Raw genomic sequence first — 20,438 nt, forward strand, 5'->3', positions numbered from 1 at the left:
ACAGCGCTCTAAAAAATAACTGTGCCCAGACACTAATAGTATAAAGATAATGTCCCCCAAAAATAATTGTGCTAAGCTGATACTATGCCAGGGTGCCCCCAAAGTAACAATGCTCCCCAAAATCCCACCAATAGAAATAATTCTCTGCCAGAGCACACTTAGTAGTAATAATGCCCCTATAGTGCCCTAGTAATCATGTTCTTCATAGCCCCTAGTAGTAGTAAAGCTCCCCATAATACCCCCTAGTAGTACTAATTTTCCCTATAATATGACAGTACATGAAATACCCCCGCTTAGTGCCCGCAGTTGAGCTAATGTCCCCATAATGTATGCCAGTATAAAATACCCCTATATAGTGCCCCACTAAATGCCCTCATACTGCTCCTCTCCCCCATAGTGTCCCCATAATATGCCAGTAAAAAAATGCCCCTTAGTGCCCCCAGCAGATGCCCCTATAGTGCTCCTCTCCCCCACAATGTACCAGTAAAAAAATGCCCCTTCTTAGTGCCACCATATGCCCCAATAGTGCTCCACTCCCCCATAGTGCCGCTCTCCCCTATAGTGCCTTCCATAATGTGCCAGTAAAAAATGCCCCCTTAGTGCCACCAAATGCCATAGTGCCCCCCATAATGTTCCAATACAAAAGGCCCCTTTAGAGCCCCCACTTCCCCATAGTTCCCCCAAATAATGCCCCTATAGTAGCACCAGATGCCCCATAGTGCTGCTCTCCCCTATAGTGCCCCCCAGAATGTGCCAATAATTAAAAAAAAAGCCCCTTTAGAGCCCCCAGTTACCCCCATAGTGCTCCTCTCCCCCATGGTGCCCCCGCATAATGTGCCAGTAAGAAATGCCCCCATAGTGCCAGCTCTCCCAATAGTGCCAGCTCCCCCAATAGTGCCAGCTCCCCCTATAGTGCCCCCCATAGTGCCAGCTCCCCCTATAGTGCCCCCCCATAGTGCCAGCTCCCCCTATAGTGCCCCCCAATAGTGCCAGCTCCCCCTATAGTGCCCCCCCATAGTGTCAGCTCCCCCTATAGTGCCCCCCCATAGTGCCAGCTCCCCCTATATTGCCCCCCCATAGTGCCAGCTCCCCCTATAGTGCCCCCCCATAGTGCCAGATCCCCCTATAGTCCCCCCCATAGTGCCAGCTCCCCCTATAGTCCCCCCCATAGTGCCAGCTCCCCCTATAGTCCCCCCCATAGTGCCAGCTCCCCCTGTAGTCCCCCCCATAGTGCCAGCTCCCCCTATAGTCCCCCCCATACTGCCAGCTCCCCCTATAGTCCCCCCCATAGTGCCAGCTCCCCCTATAGTCCCAGCTCCCCCTATAGTCCCCCCCATAGTGCCAGCTCCCCCTATAGTCCCCCCCATAGTGCCAGCTCCCCCTATAGTCCCCCCCATAGTGCCAGCTCCCCCTATAGCCCCCCCCATAGTGCCAGCTCCCCCTATAGGCCCCCCCATAGTGCCAGCTCCCCACAGTGCCCCCCATAGTGCCAGCTCCCCCTATGGTGCGCCCCATAGTGCCAGCTCCCCTTATAGTGCCCCCTATAGTGCCAGCTCCCCCTATAGTGCCAGCTCCCCCTATAGTGCCCCCCATAGTGCCAGCTCCCCCTATAATGCCCCCCATAGTGCCAGCTCCCCTTATAGTGCCCCCCATAGTGCCAGCTCCCCCTATAGTGCCCCCCCATAGTGCCAGCTCCCCCTATAGTGCACCCCATAGTGCCAGATCTCCCCCCCATAGTGACAGATCTCCCCCCCCCATAGTGCCAGATATCCCCCCCTATAGTGCCAGATCTCTGCCCCCCCCCATAGTGCCAGATCTCCGCCACCCCCCCATAGTGCCAGATCTCCGCCACCCCCCCATAGTGCCAGATCTCCGCCACCCCCCCATAGTGCCAGATCTCCGCCACCCCCCCCATAGTGCCAGATCTCCGCAAAGAAGAAAAAAGAAGAAAAAAGAAGAAAAAAATACTTGCCTCCATCAGCAGCGTGTGCTGCCGGCTCAGGCGTCGCGATGATAATGACGTCATCGCGCTTCCTGAGCCGGCCTCTGATAGGCTGCAGGCATTAGTGCCTGCGGCCTATCAGAAGAACAGGGGAGGGACACGCCTCTCCCTCCCCTGCCCCACAGCCCGGCCGCAGCGCAATTACATCCAGGGCGGCGCGCCTGTGGTGATCGGCGGTGCGGCCCTGAAGAATAAATTTTTTTTATTTTTTTTGTAGACAGGCGGCCCAGCGGCCGTTTATTTAGGGCGGCCTGGGGGGCAATTGCCTCCCTGCCCCCCGGCCCAGTCCGCCCCTGGGTGGGACGCAGGAAGACGGTCATTTGGAATTTCTTAAATGATCCTGAGGGTTATGGAACAAAAAAGTCAAGTGGAAGACCCCAAAAAAATGTCCTCAGCACTGAGCCGGAGGATCCAATTGGCTGTCCATCAAGACACTGGACGGTCCTCGACCCAAATGAAGGCCCTTACTGGTGCTGACTGCAGCCCCATAACCATCAGACGGCATCTGAGACTGAAGGGCTTCAAAAACAATAAACGTCTTCAAAGACCTCGTCTCCTTGAACGCCACAGAACTGCTCGTTTGGACTTTGCAAGAGAGCACCAAACATGGGACATTCAAAGGTGGAAGAAAGTTTTATTCTCTGATGAGAAAAAATGTAACCTTGATGGTCCTGATGGTTTCCAACGTTACTGGCATGACAAGCAGATCCCACCTGAGATGTTTTCTACGCGCCACAGTGGAGGGGGCGCCATAATGGTCTGGGGGGCTTTTTCCTTCAGTGGAACAATGGAGCTTCAGGAAGTGCAGGGGCGTCAAACGGCCGCTGGCTATGTCCAGATGTTGCAGAGAGCATTCCTCATGGCTGAGGGCCCTCGTCTGTGTGGTAACAGGACAACGCTACAGTACACAATGCCTGCAGGACAAGGGACTTCTTCCAGGAGAATAACATCACTCTTTTGGCCCATCCTGCGTGTTCCCCTGATCTAAATCCAATTGAGAACCTTTGGGGATGGATGGCAAGGGAAGTTTACAAAAATGGACAACAGTTCCAGGCAGTAGATGGCCTTCGTGCGGCCGTCTTCACCACTTGGAGAAATGTTCCCACTCACCTCATGGAAACGCTTGCATCAAGCATGCCGAAACAGTACCGGCGGAGCTACTCATTACTGAGCTCATGTTTGGAGGTTGGATTTCTGTTTTGGGGGGGTTTAGTTTTTTTTGGGACTAAACTTTTGATCAGCTGAAAAACAGCCTGTCTCAGTTTATTCGTTGTTTTAATTAAATTGAATGCTCAAAAATGTTCTGTCTCACTCCCATTTCTTCTTGTTGCATGCTGAAGCTCTACTTGGAACCTTGTGAAGATCCAGCCATGCTAAGTAGGATTGTTTGCCATTTTTCAAGTGGTCTTAAACTTTTGATCAGGACTGTATCAGTAATATACGTCAGACATTACTCGGCCGGGTCTTGTACACATCAGTATTATACCTCAGACATTACTCGGTTCTCACCCAGAACCCTTCAACTACCAGCCCCCCTTTAGATCCCAGCACCCTTCACCTTCCAAAGCCCCTTATATCCCTGCACCCTTCAGCACCCAGCCCCCTTATATCCCAGCACCCTTCAGCACCCAGCCCCCCTTATATCCCAGCACCCTTCAGCACCCAGCCCCCCTTATATCCCAGCACCCTTCAGCACCCAGCCCCCCTTCGAGTATAGCACCCTTCAGCACTTTTCAACAGATCCCAGTACTCAGATTGGGTGACCACTGGGTGACAACCAGTGCAGCTCCCTGCGGGGTTGTGCTTGCTGTGTTGTCAGGTGTCCAGCACCCAGTATTAAACAGCACATGTGAAGACACTCTTCGGAGTGTGGGACATCTGTGATGGCGGCCATATTGATTGTCACCCAGCTTTCCTGGAACAGAAGGACATGGCTGTTCCGTATTTTTTCTCCACTTTAGAGCTCATGCACATGAACATATTGTTTGCCCGTTTCCGTTCCGTTTTTTTTAAAGGCCAATTAATTTCAACGGGGCCGCAAAAAAAAGTATATGACTCTGCATGTCCGTTCCGCAAAAAAATAGAGCATGTCTTATTCTTGTCCGTTTTGCAGACAAGGACAGACATTGTTACAATGGATCCGCAAAATAAAACACATGTAACATGGACGTGCAACATATATACGATCGTGCACATGAGCCCCTACTGTGTCTGGAGCCCATTTCAGATTTCTTGAGAAAAGCAGTGAGTGGCGGGTGAGACTCCATCTGTTCTCACATCCAAAAAGAAGCTCCTAATCAGAGCGGGGGCTGGGGGGGGGGGGGGTGCGACAGTCTGCAGGAGAAGACGTCTGATTACATTATAATATGTACACGAAGACGTCTTCTAATGATCCACACAAAGCGCCAGGTGTGGACATACTGAGCAGAACAATGCATGATGGGGGATGTGTCACATGGCCTAAGATTAGATACACAGCTCAGCAGACAGTATCACACAGGATTAGATACACAGCTCAGCAGACAGTATCACACAGGATAGGATTAGATACACGGCTCAGCAGACAGTATCACACAGGATAGGCTTAGATACACAGCTCAGCAGACAGTATCACACAGGATAGGATTAGATACACGGCTCAGCAGACAGTATCACACATGATAGAATTAGATACACAGCTCTGCAGACAGTATCACACAGGATAGGATTAGATACACAGCTCAGCAGTCAGTATCACACAGGATAGGATTAGATACACGGCTCAGCAGTCAGTATCACACAGGAGAGGATTAGATACACAGCTCAGCAGTCAGTATCACACAGGAGAGGATTAGATACACGGCTCAGCAGGCAGTATCACACAGGAGAGGATTAGATACACAGCTCAGCAGTCAGTATCACACAGGAGAGGATTAGATACACGGCTCAGCAGGCAGTATCACACAGAATAGGATTAGATACACAGCTTAGCAGACAGTATCACACAGGATAGGATTAGATACACAGCTCAGCAGACAGTATCACACAGGATAGGATTAGATACACAGCTCAGCAGTCAGTATCACACAGGATAGGATTAGATACACGGCTCAGCAGGCAGTATCACACAGAATAGGATTAGATACACAGCTTAGCAGACAGTATCACACAGGATAGGATTAGATACACAGCTCAGCAGACAGTATCACACAGGACAGGATTAGATACACAGCTCAGCAGACAGTATCACACAGGAGAGGATTAGATACACGGCTCAGCAGACAGTATCACACAGGATAGGATTAGATACACAGCTCAGCAGTCAGTATCACACAGGATAGGATTAGATACACGGCTCAGCAGGCAGTATCACACAGAATAGGATTAGATACACAGCTTAGCAGACAGTATCACACAGAATAGGATTAGATACACAGCTTAGCAGACAGTATCACACAGGATAGGATTAGATACACAGCTCAGCAGTCAGTATCACACAGGATAGGATTAGATACACAGCTCAGCAGACGGTACCACACATGATAGGATTAGATACACAGCTCAGCAGACAGTATCACACAGGAGAGGATTAGATACACAGCTCAGCAGACAGTATCACACAGGAGAGGATTAGATACACAGCTCAGCAGACAGTATCACACAGGATAGGATTAGATACACGGCTCAGCAGGCAGTATCACACAGGATAGGATTAGATACACAGCTCAGCAGACAGTATCACACAGGACAGGATTAGATACACAGCTCAGCAGACAGTATCACACAGGATAGGATTAGATACACGGCTCAGCAGGCAGTATCACACAGAATAGGATTAGATACACAGCTTAGCAGACAGTATCACACAGGATAGGATTAGATACACAGCTCAGCAGGCAGTATCACACAGGATAGGATTAGATACACAGCTCAGCAGACAGTATCACACAGGATAGGATTAGATACACAGCTCTGCAGACAGTATCACACATGATAGGATTAGATACACAACTCAGCAGACAGTATCACACAGGAGAGGATTAGATACACGGCTCAGCAGACAGTATCACATATGTTAGGATTAGATACACAACTCAGCAGACAGTATCACACAGGAGAGGATTAGATACACGGCTCAGCAGACAGTATCACACAGGAGAGGATTAGATACACGGCTCAGCAGACAGTATCACACAGGATAGGATTAGATACACAGCTCAGCAGACAGTATCACACATGATAGGATTAGATACACGGCTCAGCAGACAGTATCACACAGGATAGGATTAGATACACAGCTCAGCAGACAGTATCACACAGGATAGGATTAGATACACAGCTCAGCAGACAGTATCACACATGATAGGATTGGATACACAGCTCAGCAGACAGTATCACAAAGGATAGGATTAGATACACAGCTCAGCAGACAGTATCACACATGATAGCATTAGATACACAGCTCAGCAGACAGTATCACACATGATAGCATTAGATACACAGCTCAGCAGACAGTATCGCACAGGATAGGATTAGATACACAGCTCAGCAGACAGTATCACACAGGACAGGATTAGATACACAGCTCAGCAGTCAGTATCACACAGGATAGGATTAGATACACAGCTCAGCAGACAGTATCACACATGATAGGATTAGATACACAGCTCAGCAGGCAGTATCACACAGGATAGGATTAGATACACAGCTCAGAAGTCAGTTTCACACAGTATAGGATTAGATACACAGCTCAGCAGACAGTATTACACAGGATAGGATTAGATACACAGCTCAGCAGACAGTATCACACATGATAGGATTAGATACACGGCTCAGCAGACAGTATCACACATCGCAGGCTTGGCATTAGGGTAGATTGACATCTCTTTGATTGTTTTAATTTGCGTATCCCAGCAAGTGCAGAAAAGACTAACTTGTGCTGACAGCCGACTGACAGAACACGAACCGCCTGATGTCTGCCTGTAGTCACCTGCCTGAAATGTGATGGACACAAAATACCCAGAAATCCACAGAGATAATCTCCTTATACATGATATTCTGCTGCCAGGAGACTGCTGGAGATGTAATTATACAAATGTCACTGCATGTCACCAGGATGGTATAAACCACAATAATCCAGATTATTCCATACATTACAGAGGACTAAGACTGTAGTTATATGCCTGCACATAGGGGACAGTATTATAGCAGTGTATATGGAAAAACACCTCTCATAGTAAAGATTTGTGCTCCATCTATCAGCATTACAACTTCTCAGTCATGTTCTCTTTAACATTAGCTCCTTTTCCCTTTGCTTGCCTTGTCTTGCATTAAATGGAGCGTCTTGTACATAGGAGGCAGTATTATAGTAGTTATATTCCTGTACATAGGAGCAGTATTATAGTAGTTATATTCTTGTACATAGGAGCAGTATTATAGTAGTTATATTCTTGTACATAGGAGCAGTATTATAGTAGTTATATTCTTGTACATAGGAGCAGTATTATAGTAGTTATATTTCTTTACATAGGAGGCAGTATTATAGTAGTTATATTCTTGTACATAGGAGGCAGTATTATAGTAGTTAAATTCTTGTACATAGGAGGCAGTATTATAGTAGTTATATTCCTGTACATAGGAGCAGTATTATAGTAGTTATATTCTTGTACATAGGAGCAGTATTATAGTAGTTATATTCTTGTACATAGGAGCAGTATTATAGTAGTTATATTCTTGTACATAGGAGGCAGTATTATAGTAGTTATATTCTTGTACATAGGAGGCAGTATTATAGTAGTTATATTCTTGTACATAGGAGCAGTATTATAGTAGTTATATTCTTGTACATAGGAGCAGTATTATAGTAGTTATATTCTTGTACATAGGAGCAGTATTATAGTAGTTATATTCTTGTACATAGGAGGCAGTATTATAGTAGTTATATTCTTGTACATAGGAGGCAGTATTATAGTAGTTATATTCTTGTACATAGGAGGCAGTATTATAGTAGTTATATTCTTGTACATAGGAGCAGTATTATAGTAGTTATATTCTTGTACATAGGAGCAGTATTATAGTAGTTATATTCTTGTACATAGGAGCAGTATTATAGTAGTTATATTCTTGTACATAGGAGCAGTATTATAGTAGTTATATTCTTGTACATAGGAGGCAGTATTATAGTAGTTATATTCTTGTACATAGGAGCAGTATTATAGTAGTTATATTCTTGTACATAGGAGCAGTATTATAGTAGTTATATTCTTGTACATAGGAGGCAGTATTATAGTAGTTATATTCTTGTACATAGGAGCAGTATTATAGTAGTTATATTCTTGTACATAGGAGGCAGTATTATAGTAGTTATATTCTTGTACATAGGAGCAGTATTATAGTAGTTATATTCTTGTACATAGGAGGCAGTATTATAGTAGTTATATTCTTGTACATAGGAGCAGTATTATAGTAGTTATATTCTTGTACATAGGAGGCAGTATTATAGTAGTTATATTCTTGTACATAGGAGCAGTATTATAGTAGTTATATTCTTGTACATAGGAGGCAGTATTATAGTAGTTATATTCTTGTACATAGGAGCAGTATTATAGTAGTTATATTCTTGTACATAGGAGCAGTATTATAGTAGTTATATTCTTGTACATAGGAGCAGTATTATAGTAGTTATATTCTTGTACATAGGAGCAGTATTATAGTAGTTATATTCTTGTACATAGGAGGCAGTATTATAGTAGTTATATTCTTGTACATAGGAGCAGTATTATAGTAGTTATATTCTTGTACATAGGAGCAGTATTATAGTAGTTATATTCTTGTACATAGGAGCAGTATTATAGTAGTTATATTCTTGTACATAGGAGCAGTATTATAGTAGTTATATTCTTGTACATAGGAGCAGTATTATAGTAGTTATATTCTTGTACATAGGAGCAGTATTATAGTAGTTATATTCTTGTACATAGGAGCAGTATTATAGTAGTTATATTCTTGTACATAGGAGGCAGTATTATAGTAGTTATATTCTGTACATAGGAGGCAGTATTATAGTAGTTATATTCTTGTACATAGGAGCAGTATTATAGTAGTTATATTCTTGTACATAGGAGCAGTATTATAGTAGTTATATTCTTGTACATAGGAGGCAATTTTTATTGTGAAAACAAACAAACAAAAAATACAATAAAAATACATTCTTACAATACAAAACCCAAAAATAACAGGCATTGTACACACAATGACTACTCGGCTAGAATGCCTATAGAATTATATTAAACTGATAAAGTCCACATTTGCTGGGGAGGAAAAAGAAGAGGGGGGGGGGGAACGAAAAACAAACAACACAAAATAACATATTTTCTGTTTTAAACCAAAGACACATTCCTCCATAATTTCCTATTATTCGGGTTACTCCTTATCTCTAATGACTTAACCCACTGGAGCTCAGACATTATTTGGTTTACGGCTGTGGTGTGGTGGAATGGCTCATTGTGTATAGACACGCGGGTTCTCATGTGCCAATGGTAGTATTTTATGACAGAAATGATCAGGTACATTGTCCCCCTGTCTACATTACTATTTCTGGATGGAACAGCATAGATGATGTCAGGATAAGTCAGGGACTGCAGTAATGGGATGTTTAGCTTTTGTGACACCTCTTCCCATATTCTCCTCCCACCCCTGCAGTCAGATATGAAGTGCTCCATCGTCTCCTCCTGCTGACAACCGAGAGGACAGTTCCTATCTGAAACACTTAAAAATTTTAGGTTACCCCTAACAAATAGCTTTCCATGTAATGACAACCAAGCTATGTCAAAGAATTTGGCGGGGAGACGTTTCCCATTGAGGAGCTTCAGACTTTCTTGTAAAGTGCTAGTCACACAATCCCTCAAGACTAGTGGAGAACAAAAGAAAGCCCTACAGATCCTCACATATAGATCTTTCCTTGGCTTACCCTCAATGTAGGACTTCTCTATCTTCCACCTTCTCACACACTTCAGCCCATAGTCCAGGTACTGGGGGAGGTAGTCACTCGTCCATCGACCCCTCTTGAGACTGCCGCCTCGCACCCAAGATTCTGCAAAAGGCAATATCCAGTCCCTGACACTGTTCACCCACAGGGAGCTGTTCTCTGAGTCCAGGCAACCAAAATTAACTTTTAGAAACATGGAGTCAAAGAACACCCTTGGATTCAGCATATCCAACCCACCCTCTCTCCTCTGTAGGTAGGTGATCCCTCTTTTTATCAGGTTCAACCTGTTCCCCCACAACAGTTGGAAGAACAGGCTAAAGAGCCTAGCGGAGAAAGATTCCGGCAAAGGAAAAACGACAGAGACATACAAGAAGACAGGGACCAGGTAAGTCTTCAACATTTTAACCCTTTCTCTATAGGTCAGCCTCCAGTTCTTCCATCGCTGAACCTTTGCATTTCCGGCTTCCAACTTCTCTTCCCAATTTAGTTTGCCGTTATCATCCCTCCCAAATTTGACCCCTAGGATTTTAATATAGGTGGAGGCTCTCACAAATTGTGGCAGATCAAAATCTGGATCACTGTCTGATATCCAAAGAGCTTGACTCTTCTCAAGGTTGACCAGAGACCCTGAGGCCTCCGAGTAACTTCTGATGGCTGCAGACAACATCTCCACCTCACGAGGCTCAGATATCACTACAGTCACATCATCCGCATAGGCAACAACACTCAGGGGCAGGCAATGGGGGACCGGCACCCCCTGAAAACTACACTCCTGCAGTGACCTCAGGAATGGGTCTAGGGCAAATACATACAGCAGTGGACTCAGTGGGCAACCTTGTCTCACCCCTGCCTCAACCCTGAAGGTATCACCCTGCCAACCATTGACCAGAGGAAAGCTCTCAGCCTCGCAATACAAAGTCTTCAGCCAATCGATGAATTGCCCCGGAATACCGTACTTTGACAAAGTGGCCCATAGATACTCATGATCTACTCTGTCAAAGGCTTTAGCCTGGTCAAGACTCACGACATATCTCCCACACCTCAGAGCTTTACATCTCTCAAACATCTCCCTTATCGAGAGGACTGCTCCAGAGATGTTCCGCCCTTTTACTGTGCCAAACTGACAGCCTGACAACAGTGCTGAGGACAGACAAACTAATCTAGAAAAAAGAATTTTTGCCAGAATCTTTCTGTCGACATTCAAGAGGGCAATCGGCCTCCAGTTCTTGATGTCACTCGGCTCTTTACCTTTGGACAGCAGAATCAGCGAGGACACTCTCATGGATGGAGGCATCAGGTGACTTTCTAAACAATTTGTATATACATCCACGAGGATTGGGGCCAAGAGGTCTCTGAATGTCTTATAGAATTCTGCTGTTATCCCATCTGGACCTGGTGCCTTCTTCAGATGTAACTTATCAATGGCCTCTTTAACCTCCGCCACCGTCAAATCTGCTGTCAAAGGAGAAAAGTCCAAATCATTAGTATCAGGGAGCGGAGTTGCCTCCAAGAATTGGGTCATCTTGTCACTATCCAAAACCTTCCTCTGAAACAAGTCAGCATAGTAAGATCTCACCACCCCCAGGATACCCTCCCGAGATTCTTGCAAAACACCCTGGGGGTCAGTGAGACCGGTGACAGATTTATTTGCCACTCGCTCCCGGCAATTCTCAAAGGGATCAGGAGACCCTAAGGTCCCATAATCCCGTTCAAGAACCAGGGAGGTATACCTGCTGTACTGATACTGCCTCATCTCAGATTTCAGCCGGTCAATCCTTTGTTGGTCACCCCCTCCCGCCGAATAGAGTGACTCCAATTCTTTCCGCAGCTTGAGATACTGGCCATACTTACACTTCCCCTTTATAACTGACAGTCTCTTTAAGAGGGATCTGATCTCATCCTTGACATCCTCCCACCAGTCGGCCATATTGCCATAAAAGTCCACTCTCTCTAGCTGACTCTGTATAAGAGAGTGAACATGACTCTGAACCGAAGGGTCTTCTAATAGACTGGAATTAAGTCTCCATAACCCTCTACCTGTCCCAGAACACTTTGTGACACCCAAACAGAAATATAAGGCCAGATGGTCTGAATAAGGGACGATCTTCTCATCTTTCTCACCAATGGTCTCTGTAGGACTCACCAGAGCTAAATCTATCCGACTTCTTCTTTCACCACAAAAATAAGTAAATTTTGGTTTACGACCACCCTGCACAAACACATCTGACAACCCGGCCTGTTGAATGATTCTGTTTAGAACCTTGGAGTCTCTGGTAAGAGGCCTATTAGAGGTCCTGTCACTAGATGCCCTGGCGGCATTAAAATCTCCAGCCATGATGATAGGGATAGATGTGAAGAGATATGGCTTCACTTCATTATAAAGGTTAATCCTTTCAGTCACTGTCTGCGAACCATAGATATTGATGAGACGGAGCCTCCTACCCCGAATAGTAACTTCCAGAATTAGGCACCTTCCCATCAATACCTCTGTCAACCTATGTATAGTTACATCATTGGTGTTAAAGAGGATAGAGACCCCGGCACTTGGTTCTACAGCCAGTGACCAAAAGGATGGACCAGACCGCCATTCACGCTCGGCTTCCCGTAAGAGTCCTAACGTATTTAAACGTGTCTCTTGTATGAAGAATATATCAGCATCAAGAGACCTTAGATGTTCATAAACCGCATGCCTGGTCCTCCTCACTCTGACACTGTTCACATTACTGGAGAACACTTTAAGGTTGAAGTCAGCCATCAAAGCAAAGCAAAGCACAAGTAGCAGAGATATTACCCCCATCATCATAGATCTGAGTCTGAGCCCACCTGCCGACCACCTGTCTCCATGTCTGATTCGGACAGACGTTTAGCTCGCGGGGGTTTCCTTTTTGTGGGGGGGTCGCCCTCCTGGTCCTCATTAAATTCATCTACCACTCTCTTTAACTCTCTCTCCATCTCTTCCTCAGCGTCTGACTCTGATAGGACACCGTACCTATTTGTTATGGTCATGACACCTGACCCGGGGTCTACTTTCTTTTTGGAAGGTTTTTGGACAGTGGTCCATTCCCCCTCAGGCTTACGGCTGGTTTTGTCCTTCTTCCGTCTTTTCTGTGGATTTATTGATGCTGGGGCAGAAGACGACGTGCCCACAACCTGCTCAGTGACCTCCCCGTTCCCCTCAGTGGCTCCTGGCTGGGACTGGTCAGGCACTATGTCACCTATATTGTCACCCATATTGTGCTGAGGCTCGGGCGGTGTCACTGCTGACCCTGACAACAACATCTCCTCCTCTAGGTCATCTGCCCCTTCCAGCAAGTCCTCATCAGGGAAGTCCTTACAAACATTATGCCAGGCGTCTGGACAGTCCCTGTGGGAGTGACCGATCCTACCACAGAGGTTGCACCGGATGTTCTGGCAGGTGGCGCTGACATGGCCGATCTCCCCGCATAAATTACATTTTACCAGGGTGCACACACTCGCAATATGACCGGCCTTTCCGCATTTAAAACATTTTCTAGGCTGACCCGCATAGAAGCATACCCCTTTCTCCCGGCCAATAAAGAATGAGTTGGGCAGATGTTGGGTAATGTTGTTAACCTGCCGTAACTTTACCAGGACCTTCCACCCCCCAGTCCATATGCCATCCTCGTCCCTAGTCTTGGTGAGATCTGACATTAGGTCACAGTGTCTTTTTAGCCATACAACAATATCCTGGTATGGTACCGACTCGTTCCAGAATATTATGGTGACGCTTGCTGTGTCTGGTCTAGAGATGGGGATGAGGCTGAACTTATTCCAGCCATCAGCATCTCTCACCCGGGAGAAATGAGCCCAGAAGCGGTCCAGGTCAGACATGAGTTTAAAGCTGACGTCATACCCCTGCCTGTCAGGAAGGTTTATCACTGCCAGGATGTTAGATGGCAGGAAACCCATTTGGTGGCACAGAAGTTCACGGACCACAAACCTCCTGTCAGGCAACTCCTCCTTGGCCCCTCTATGTCTGAACCTGACCACGTTCCTCCTCTTAAAAGCCTGACCTGTATAGTTCACATTAGATGTGAAGGATGGTGACCCACGGACTCCAGGCATTACCAGAGGAGACACCACCAGTTCCACCCTCCTGCTGAACTTGGGGGCGCTGTGGTGGCTGCTGACCACCTGCACTATGGGGGTCTGACACTTCTGGTGTAACTAAAGGGGGGAAGTGCTGTGCATCAGACTGTACAGCCCCCTCCCCACCACCATCCTTTATACTCTGCGGGTCACAAGCCTCTGAAGGCTGACCTAATGGTGGACCCGACTCTAGAGATGACCCCAAATCCCACACAGACTGTGAAGCGCTCCCCTCTGCAGAAACATCATCAGTAACATCACATGCAGTCATATCAATGCAGTCACTGGCAGTATGATCCTGCTCTACAGAGCCCCGACAGTCCTGCTGAGCCATGACCTGTGAGCTCTCTGCTGCACTGCTGCCTTCAGGCGAGAGTCCACAGTCCTGCTGCTCTCTACTGCCCCCCAGGCCTTGTGGTGACTGCACTGCTACTGCAGAGTTACCTTCTGGTTTCAGTCCACAGTCCTGCTGCTCTCTACTGCCCCCCAGGGCTTGTGGTGACTGCACTGCTACTGCAGAGTTACCTTCTGGTTTCAGTCCACAGTCCTGCCGCTCTCTACTGCCCCCCAGCGCTTGTGGTGACTGCACTGCTACTGCAGAGTTACCTTCTGGTTGGAGTCCATAGTCCTGCTTCACAGTACAAACTGCTGGAACTTGTGGTACCTTTTGAGGAGTCTCTGCAGGTCTTTGCTGGTGCTGGACACTTTCTTCCACTTCTCTGTACAAATTCCCTTTCTCAAAAGGGAAGCTGGCTGGTCTGAGGACTGGTCTTGCACAGGCCTGCTGGGTGTCATCTGGACAGGTTAGAGACCTGGGTTTAGATGGAGATGGTTCTGGCACAGGTCTTTCCTCATGTCCCTCATGTCTTTGCTGGTTCCTGAAGGATTCAGCGACTGGTCCCATCTGCTCCAATACAGCCTCCATGTCCTGCACAGTGTCAGCGAGCTGCACAGCGAGGGAGCTCAGCTTCTTGTCATGAACAGCCTGATTGTTGGGGTTTGCTGCCTTTAGCTTATAGACACAATCTATCTGTTTCTGCAGCTGTAGTTTAGTCTTTTTTAATGTCTCTAGTCTCTTGACCAGAGCTGGGATCCGCTCGGCCAGACTTAGTTCTGGTGCACGCTGAGTATTGGGGGGCTGTGTCGGCAGTGTACTCACAGAATGGCTCCTTACAGGCGTCCCTCTGCTTGGTCCTTGCACTGGACTTGGTGCAGCCGTGGTCACTGCTGCGAGGTCACTATCTCCAGATTGGTGACTGGGCCCCTGGTTCTTCCCAGTGACCGCACTTGTGGCCCCATGAAGCCTTCCTGCAGTACTCCCTCTGGTCTCATCTGTCGTGTTGGCGACTTTTGCGCTGTTCCCACTTCCATAACGTGTGCGGTCAGACCGCATCAGGACAGACTGTTGCAGATTCTCCTGCATGGTCTGCTTCTCCAGGGACGTTCTCCTCTGTCTGCCTGCGGGTGGGGTGGATTGCACACCTGCAGCCATGCTCTTACTCAGGGACGTCTCCTTCTTTACTTCCAACATTTTCTTTTCTTCTTTGCTTCCTGCTGCACTGGGACTGGCAGCACTCGGAACATTCCTTCCTTCCAAAGAAACTTTTGGATAATTATCCATGGTGTGAGAGGTCTGGGAATTGTTTCCCAGAATAGGCCTTGAAGCCTGGGCCTTGCTTGGGGAGCATTCCCACCCAGAGTGGCCCCGCCCTGGGCTTTCTCCAGACATCCAAAGCCTCAGGAGAGCTACTGACACACGTCCTCACAGCTAGGAGGCAGTATTATAGTAGGTATATTCTTGTACATAAGAGGCAGTATTATAGTAGTTATATTCTTGTACATAGTAGGCAGTATTATAGTAGTTATATTCTTGTACATAGGAGCCGGTATTATAGTAGTTATATTCTTGTACATAGGAGCAGTATTATAGTAGTTTATATTCTTGTACATAGGAGCCGGTATTATAGTAGTTATATTCTTGTACATAGGAGCGGTATTATAGTAGTTATAATCGTGTACATAGGAGCAGTATTATAGTAGTTATATTCTTGCACATAGGAGCAGTATTATAGTAGTTATATTCTTGTACATAGGAGCAGTATTATAGTAGTTATATTCTTGTACATAGGAGGCAGTATTATAGAAGTTATATTCTTGTACATAAGAGCAGTATTATAGTAGCTATATTCTTGTACATAGGAGGCAGTATTATAGTAGTTATATTCTTGTATATAGGAGCAGTATTATAGTAGTTATATTCTTGTACATAGGAGCAGTATTATAGTAGTTATATTCTTGTACATAGGAGGCAGCATTATAGTAGTTATATTCTTGTACATAGGAGGCAGTATTATAGTAGTTATATTCTTGTACATAGGAGGCAGTATTATAGTAGTTATATTCTTGTACATAGGGGGCAGTATTATTATAGTTATATTCTTGTACATAGGAGGTAGTATTATAGTAGTTATATTCTTGTACATAGGAGCGGTATTATAGTAGTTATATTTTTGTACATGGGGGCAGTATTATTGTAGTTATATTCTTGTACATAGGAGGTAGTATTATAGTAGTTATATTCTTGTACATAGGGGGCAGTATTATTGTAGTTATATTCTTGTACATAGGAGGCAGTATTATAGTAGTTATATTCTTGTACATAGGGGGCAGTATTATTGTAGTTATATTCTTGTACATAGGAGGTAGTATTATAGTAGTTATATTCTTGTACATAGGAGGCAGTATTATAGTAGTTATATTCTTGTACATAGGGGGCAGTATTATTGTAGTTATATTCTTGTACATAGGAGGTAGTATTATAGTAGTTATATTCTTGTACATAGGAGGCAGTATTATAGTAGTTATATTCTTGTACATAGGAGCAGTATTATAGTAGTTATATTCTTGCACATAGGAGCAGTATTATAGTAGTTATATTCTTGTACATAGGAGGCAGTATTATAGTAGTTATATTCTTGTACATAGGAGCAGTATTATAGTAGTTATATTCTTGTACATAGGGGCAGTATTATAGTAGTTATATTCTTGTACATAGGAGGCAGTATTATAGTAGTTATATTCTTGTACATAGGAGCAGTATTATAGTAGTTATATTCTTGTACATAGGAGGCAGTATTATAGAAGTTATATTCTTGCACATAGGAGCAGTATTATAGTAGCTATATTCTTGTACATAGGAGGCAGTATTATAGTAGTTATATTCTTGTATATAGGAGCAGTATTATAGTAGTTATATTCTTGTACATAGGAGCAGTATTATAGTAGTTATATTCTTGTACATAGGAGGCAGTATTATAGTAGTTATATTCTTGTACATAGGAGGCAGTATTATAGTAGTTATATTCTTGTACATAGGAGGCAGTATTATAGTAGTTATATTCTTGGACATAGGGGGCAGTATTATTGTAGTTATATTCTTGTACATAGGAGGTAGTATTATAGTAGTTATATTCTTGTACATAGGAGGCAGTATTATAGTAGTTATATTCTTGTACATAGGAGGTAGTATTATAGTAGTTATATTCTTGTACATAGGGGGCAGTATTATTGTAGTTATATTCTTGTACATAGGAGGCAGTATTATAGTAGTTATATTCTTGTACATAGGGGGCAGTATTATTGTAGTTATATTCTTGTACATAGGAGGTAGTATTATAGTAGTTATATTCTTGTACATAGGAGGCAGTATTATAGTAGTTATATTCTTGTACATAGGAGCAGTATTATAGTAGTTATATTCTTGTACATAGGAGCAGTATTATAGTAGTTATATTCTTGTACATAGGAGGCAGTATTATAGTAGTTATATTCTTGTACATAGGAGCAGTATTATAGTAGTTATATTCTTGTACATAGGGGGCAGTATTATTGTAGTTATATTCTTGTACATAGGAGGTAGTATTATAGTAGTTATATTCTTGTACATAGGAGCAGTATTATAGTAGTTATATTTTTGTACATAGGAGCAGAATTATAGTAGTTATATTCTTGTTCAATATATGGAAAAACACCTCTCATAGTAAAGATTTGTGCTCCATCTATCAGCATTACAACTTTTCAGTCATGTTCTCTTTAACATTAGCTCCTTTTCCCTTTGCTTGCCTTGTCTTGCATTAGATGGAGCGTCTCATTGTGGCCATGCAGGACCCAGATGTTGGCATCAAAATGAGAAACCAACGCTTGCTGATCACCGTTATCCCACACGCCATGACAGGTAAGTCCAGAGGTCATCATCTTAGAAAGATGGTATTTTGCAGATGTTGCAAGTCAAGGTTATATAATGGATTAATGATAACATAGGAGGGGCTATGACAACTTACCTGGTTGTAATTCTTGAGATATAGTCCATTGTAGTTGACGGATGGAATTTGGATGAACCCAAGACTATCTTTGATGTTTCTGTCCTAGACATCTGTTACTTCTAAGTTTCTGATTGCATGCAGACCCAATAATTTTGCCCCCTATCCCCCGTTGTGGGGGCTAAAAATGTAATAAAAATAAATAAATATTTAGATTTTTTTTTTTAAATGATAACACTACTAAATAGAAAAGCGGTTCTGAAGCCCAAAGCTGGAGAAGCTGTACTCACAGATTCCATTCTCTTCACACTTTTACATTCCATTAAAGAGATATTCCTGGAGATATTCTCTTTCTGGAAATATCCATACACTGAATTCCTCTGGGTGCACATTTCAGAAGTGATCTAATTAGGTGAGAATACGTTTATGTTCCTATCGTTCTGACTGGTGTAAAGTTCAGCCTTTCTCGCTGGGGTCTGAAAAAATTCCCATTAACCTTTTGGTGGTAGCTAAAACTGGATCTAATAAGCTCAAAAATAGCTGGTGTACCTGTGTGTAGACCCACCAGAAGGTTATGATATTAGGTGATCCTGAGCTGAGAGAGCCTTCTAGTACAGCGTTTGCAGTTTTAGAATACAAAGTAACTTGTTTTTACTAAAAACAATTTAGAGGTTGTCACAGCCCCGCCCTTTCTTCTAACCCTTACAGTATTTATCTAATTGGAGGATGTTTTCACACATAGGGGTAGAGGGTTGTGAAAATAAGCAATGTGTTGTTCTTCTCTGATTCCCCTCGTGGGTGGAGATACCTTTTAAGCAAGGGTGTAGCTATAGGAGATGCAGAATTAGGGCTCATACACACGAGCGTGTGTGCCCTGTGCTGTGGACTGGAAATGGCGGTCTGCAATGCACGGGCACGGTCCGCTTGCATGCACCGCAAAAAATAGGACATGTTCTATATTTTTTGGACGGTACGGAGGCACAAACCGAAATCCCATGGAAGCTCTCTGTAGTGCTTCAGTGGGCTTCTGATCCGTGCCTCCACTCCGTACCACTCCTTATAGTGAAGGTTGTGGACCTATTCAAGTCAGTGGGTTCGTGGTCCGCAATTTGGGCACGGGGCACACACGCTCGTGTGCATGAGCCCTTATAAATGCCACATGTAGGTGAGGACCCTGTTTCAGATTTTGCATTGGGTCCTAGTTCAAGCTACCATTTAAGGAACATTTCCGCTAATTCCTCAAGTCATTCTCGTCAGTGGCTGAACCCTTCATGTTCTGCAGTGAGAGTCCAATGGCAACTAATATGGCTGCAATTTTAATCACCTGGCTTTCTAAAGCTGTTTATGCAGTTATGTATCTTGTTGGATTTGGTGTCCAGCAGTGACAACCACTGTTGGAGCTATCATGGCGGCCACCACGGTTGTCACCCAGGATTCCAATATTCATAGGTTTATTCCAATTTATTTAGCACCCATACATTTTTTTAAAGCTTTTCTTGTGCACCGTGAACTTTTCCACCCACGCCCCATGATGAGCAGAAGAAAAATGTGCTGTCTTGGGATGGCTTGTGATGTGAGATATGCCACTATTGCCTAGAGAAGATAGACCTGGTGTAAGAAGTATAAAGACTGTGGTGACACACACAGAATGGGGAGCCGTGATGTGTTTGTACTTAATCTTTCCTTTCCGACTATGAATTATTCACAATAGAAGTTCGGAAGTTTGTAAGACCTGTGAACATCAAAAAAAAGCTCCACTGATCATCTACAAAAAGCTTAAGTCTTTGAGTTCTACCATATCACTAAAAGTCCTGAGCTCGTTAAATTCCTAAAGCAACAGGAACTCAAAGTCCAGAAACTGGGTTTGGAACAGAACCTCGACCAATCCTCCCTCATGCATTGTGTCTGTTGGTTGGGGATACTCATGAAGGTCTATCACAGAGGTCTTCTGCTACCATCAAGCCCTTGTCCTACAGTGTGTCTTATCTAATATATAAAGCTGAGTGTATGTGTGTGTATATGTATGTATGTCCGCTAAAGG

General features: G+C 44.5%; 1 protein-coding gene across 3 annotated transcripts in view; it reads left to right on the forward strand.

The window, feature by feature from the left end:
- LOC122944518 (regulator of G-protein signaling 11-like) overlaps nucleotides 1-20,438 on the forward strand; it is a 129,728-nt gene that overhangs the window by 33,345 nt on the left and 75,945 nt on the right. For all 3 annotated transcript variants that reach the window (XM_044302890.1, XM_044302889.1, XM_044302891.1), the window contains one exon: nucleotides 18,216-18,312. In XM_044302890.1, the coding sequence (XP_044158825.1) occupies nucleotides 18,216-18,312 (97 nt within the window). The remainder of the gene's footprint in view (nucleotides 1-18,215; nucleotides 18,313-20,438) is intronic.

This window comes from Bufo gargarizans, chromosome 8 (assembly GCF_014858855.1).
Source record: "Bufo gargarizans isolate SCDJY-AF-19 chromosome 8, ASM1485885v1, whole genome shotgun sequence".
Classification (NCBI taxonomy): domain Eukaryota; kingdom Metazoa; phylum Chordata; class Amphibia; order Anura; family Bufonidae; genus Bufo; species Bufo gargarizans.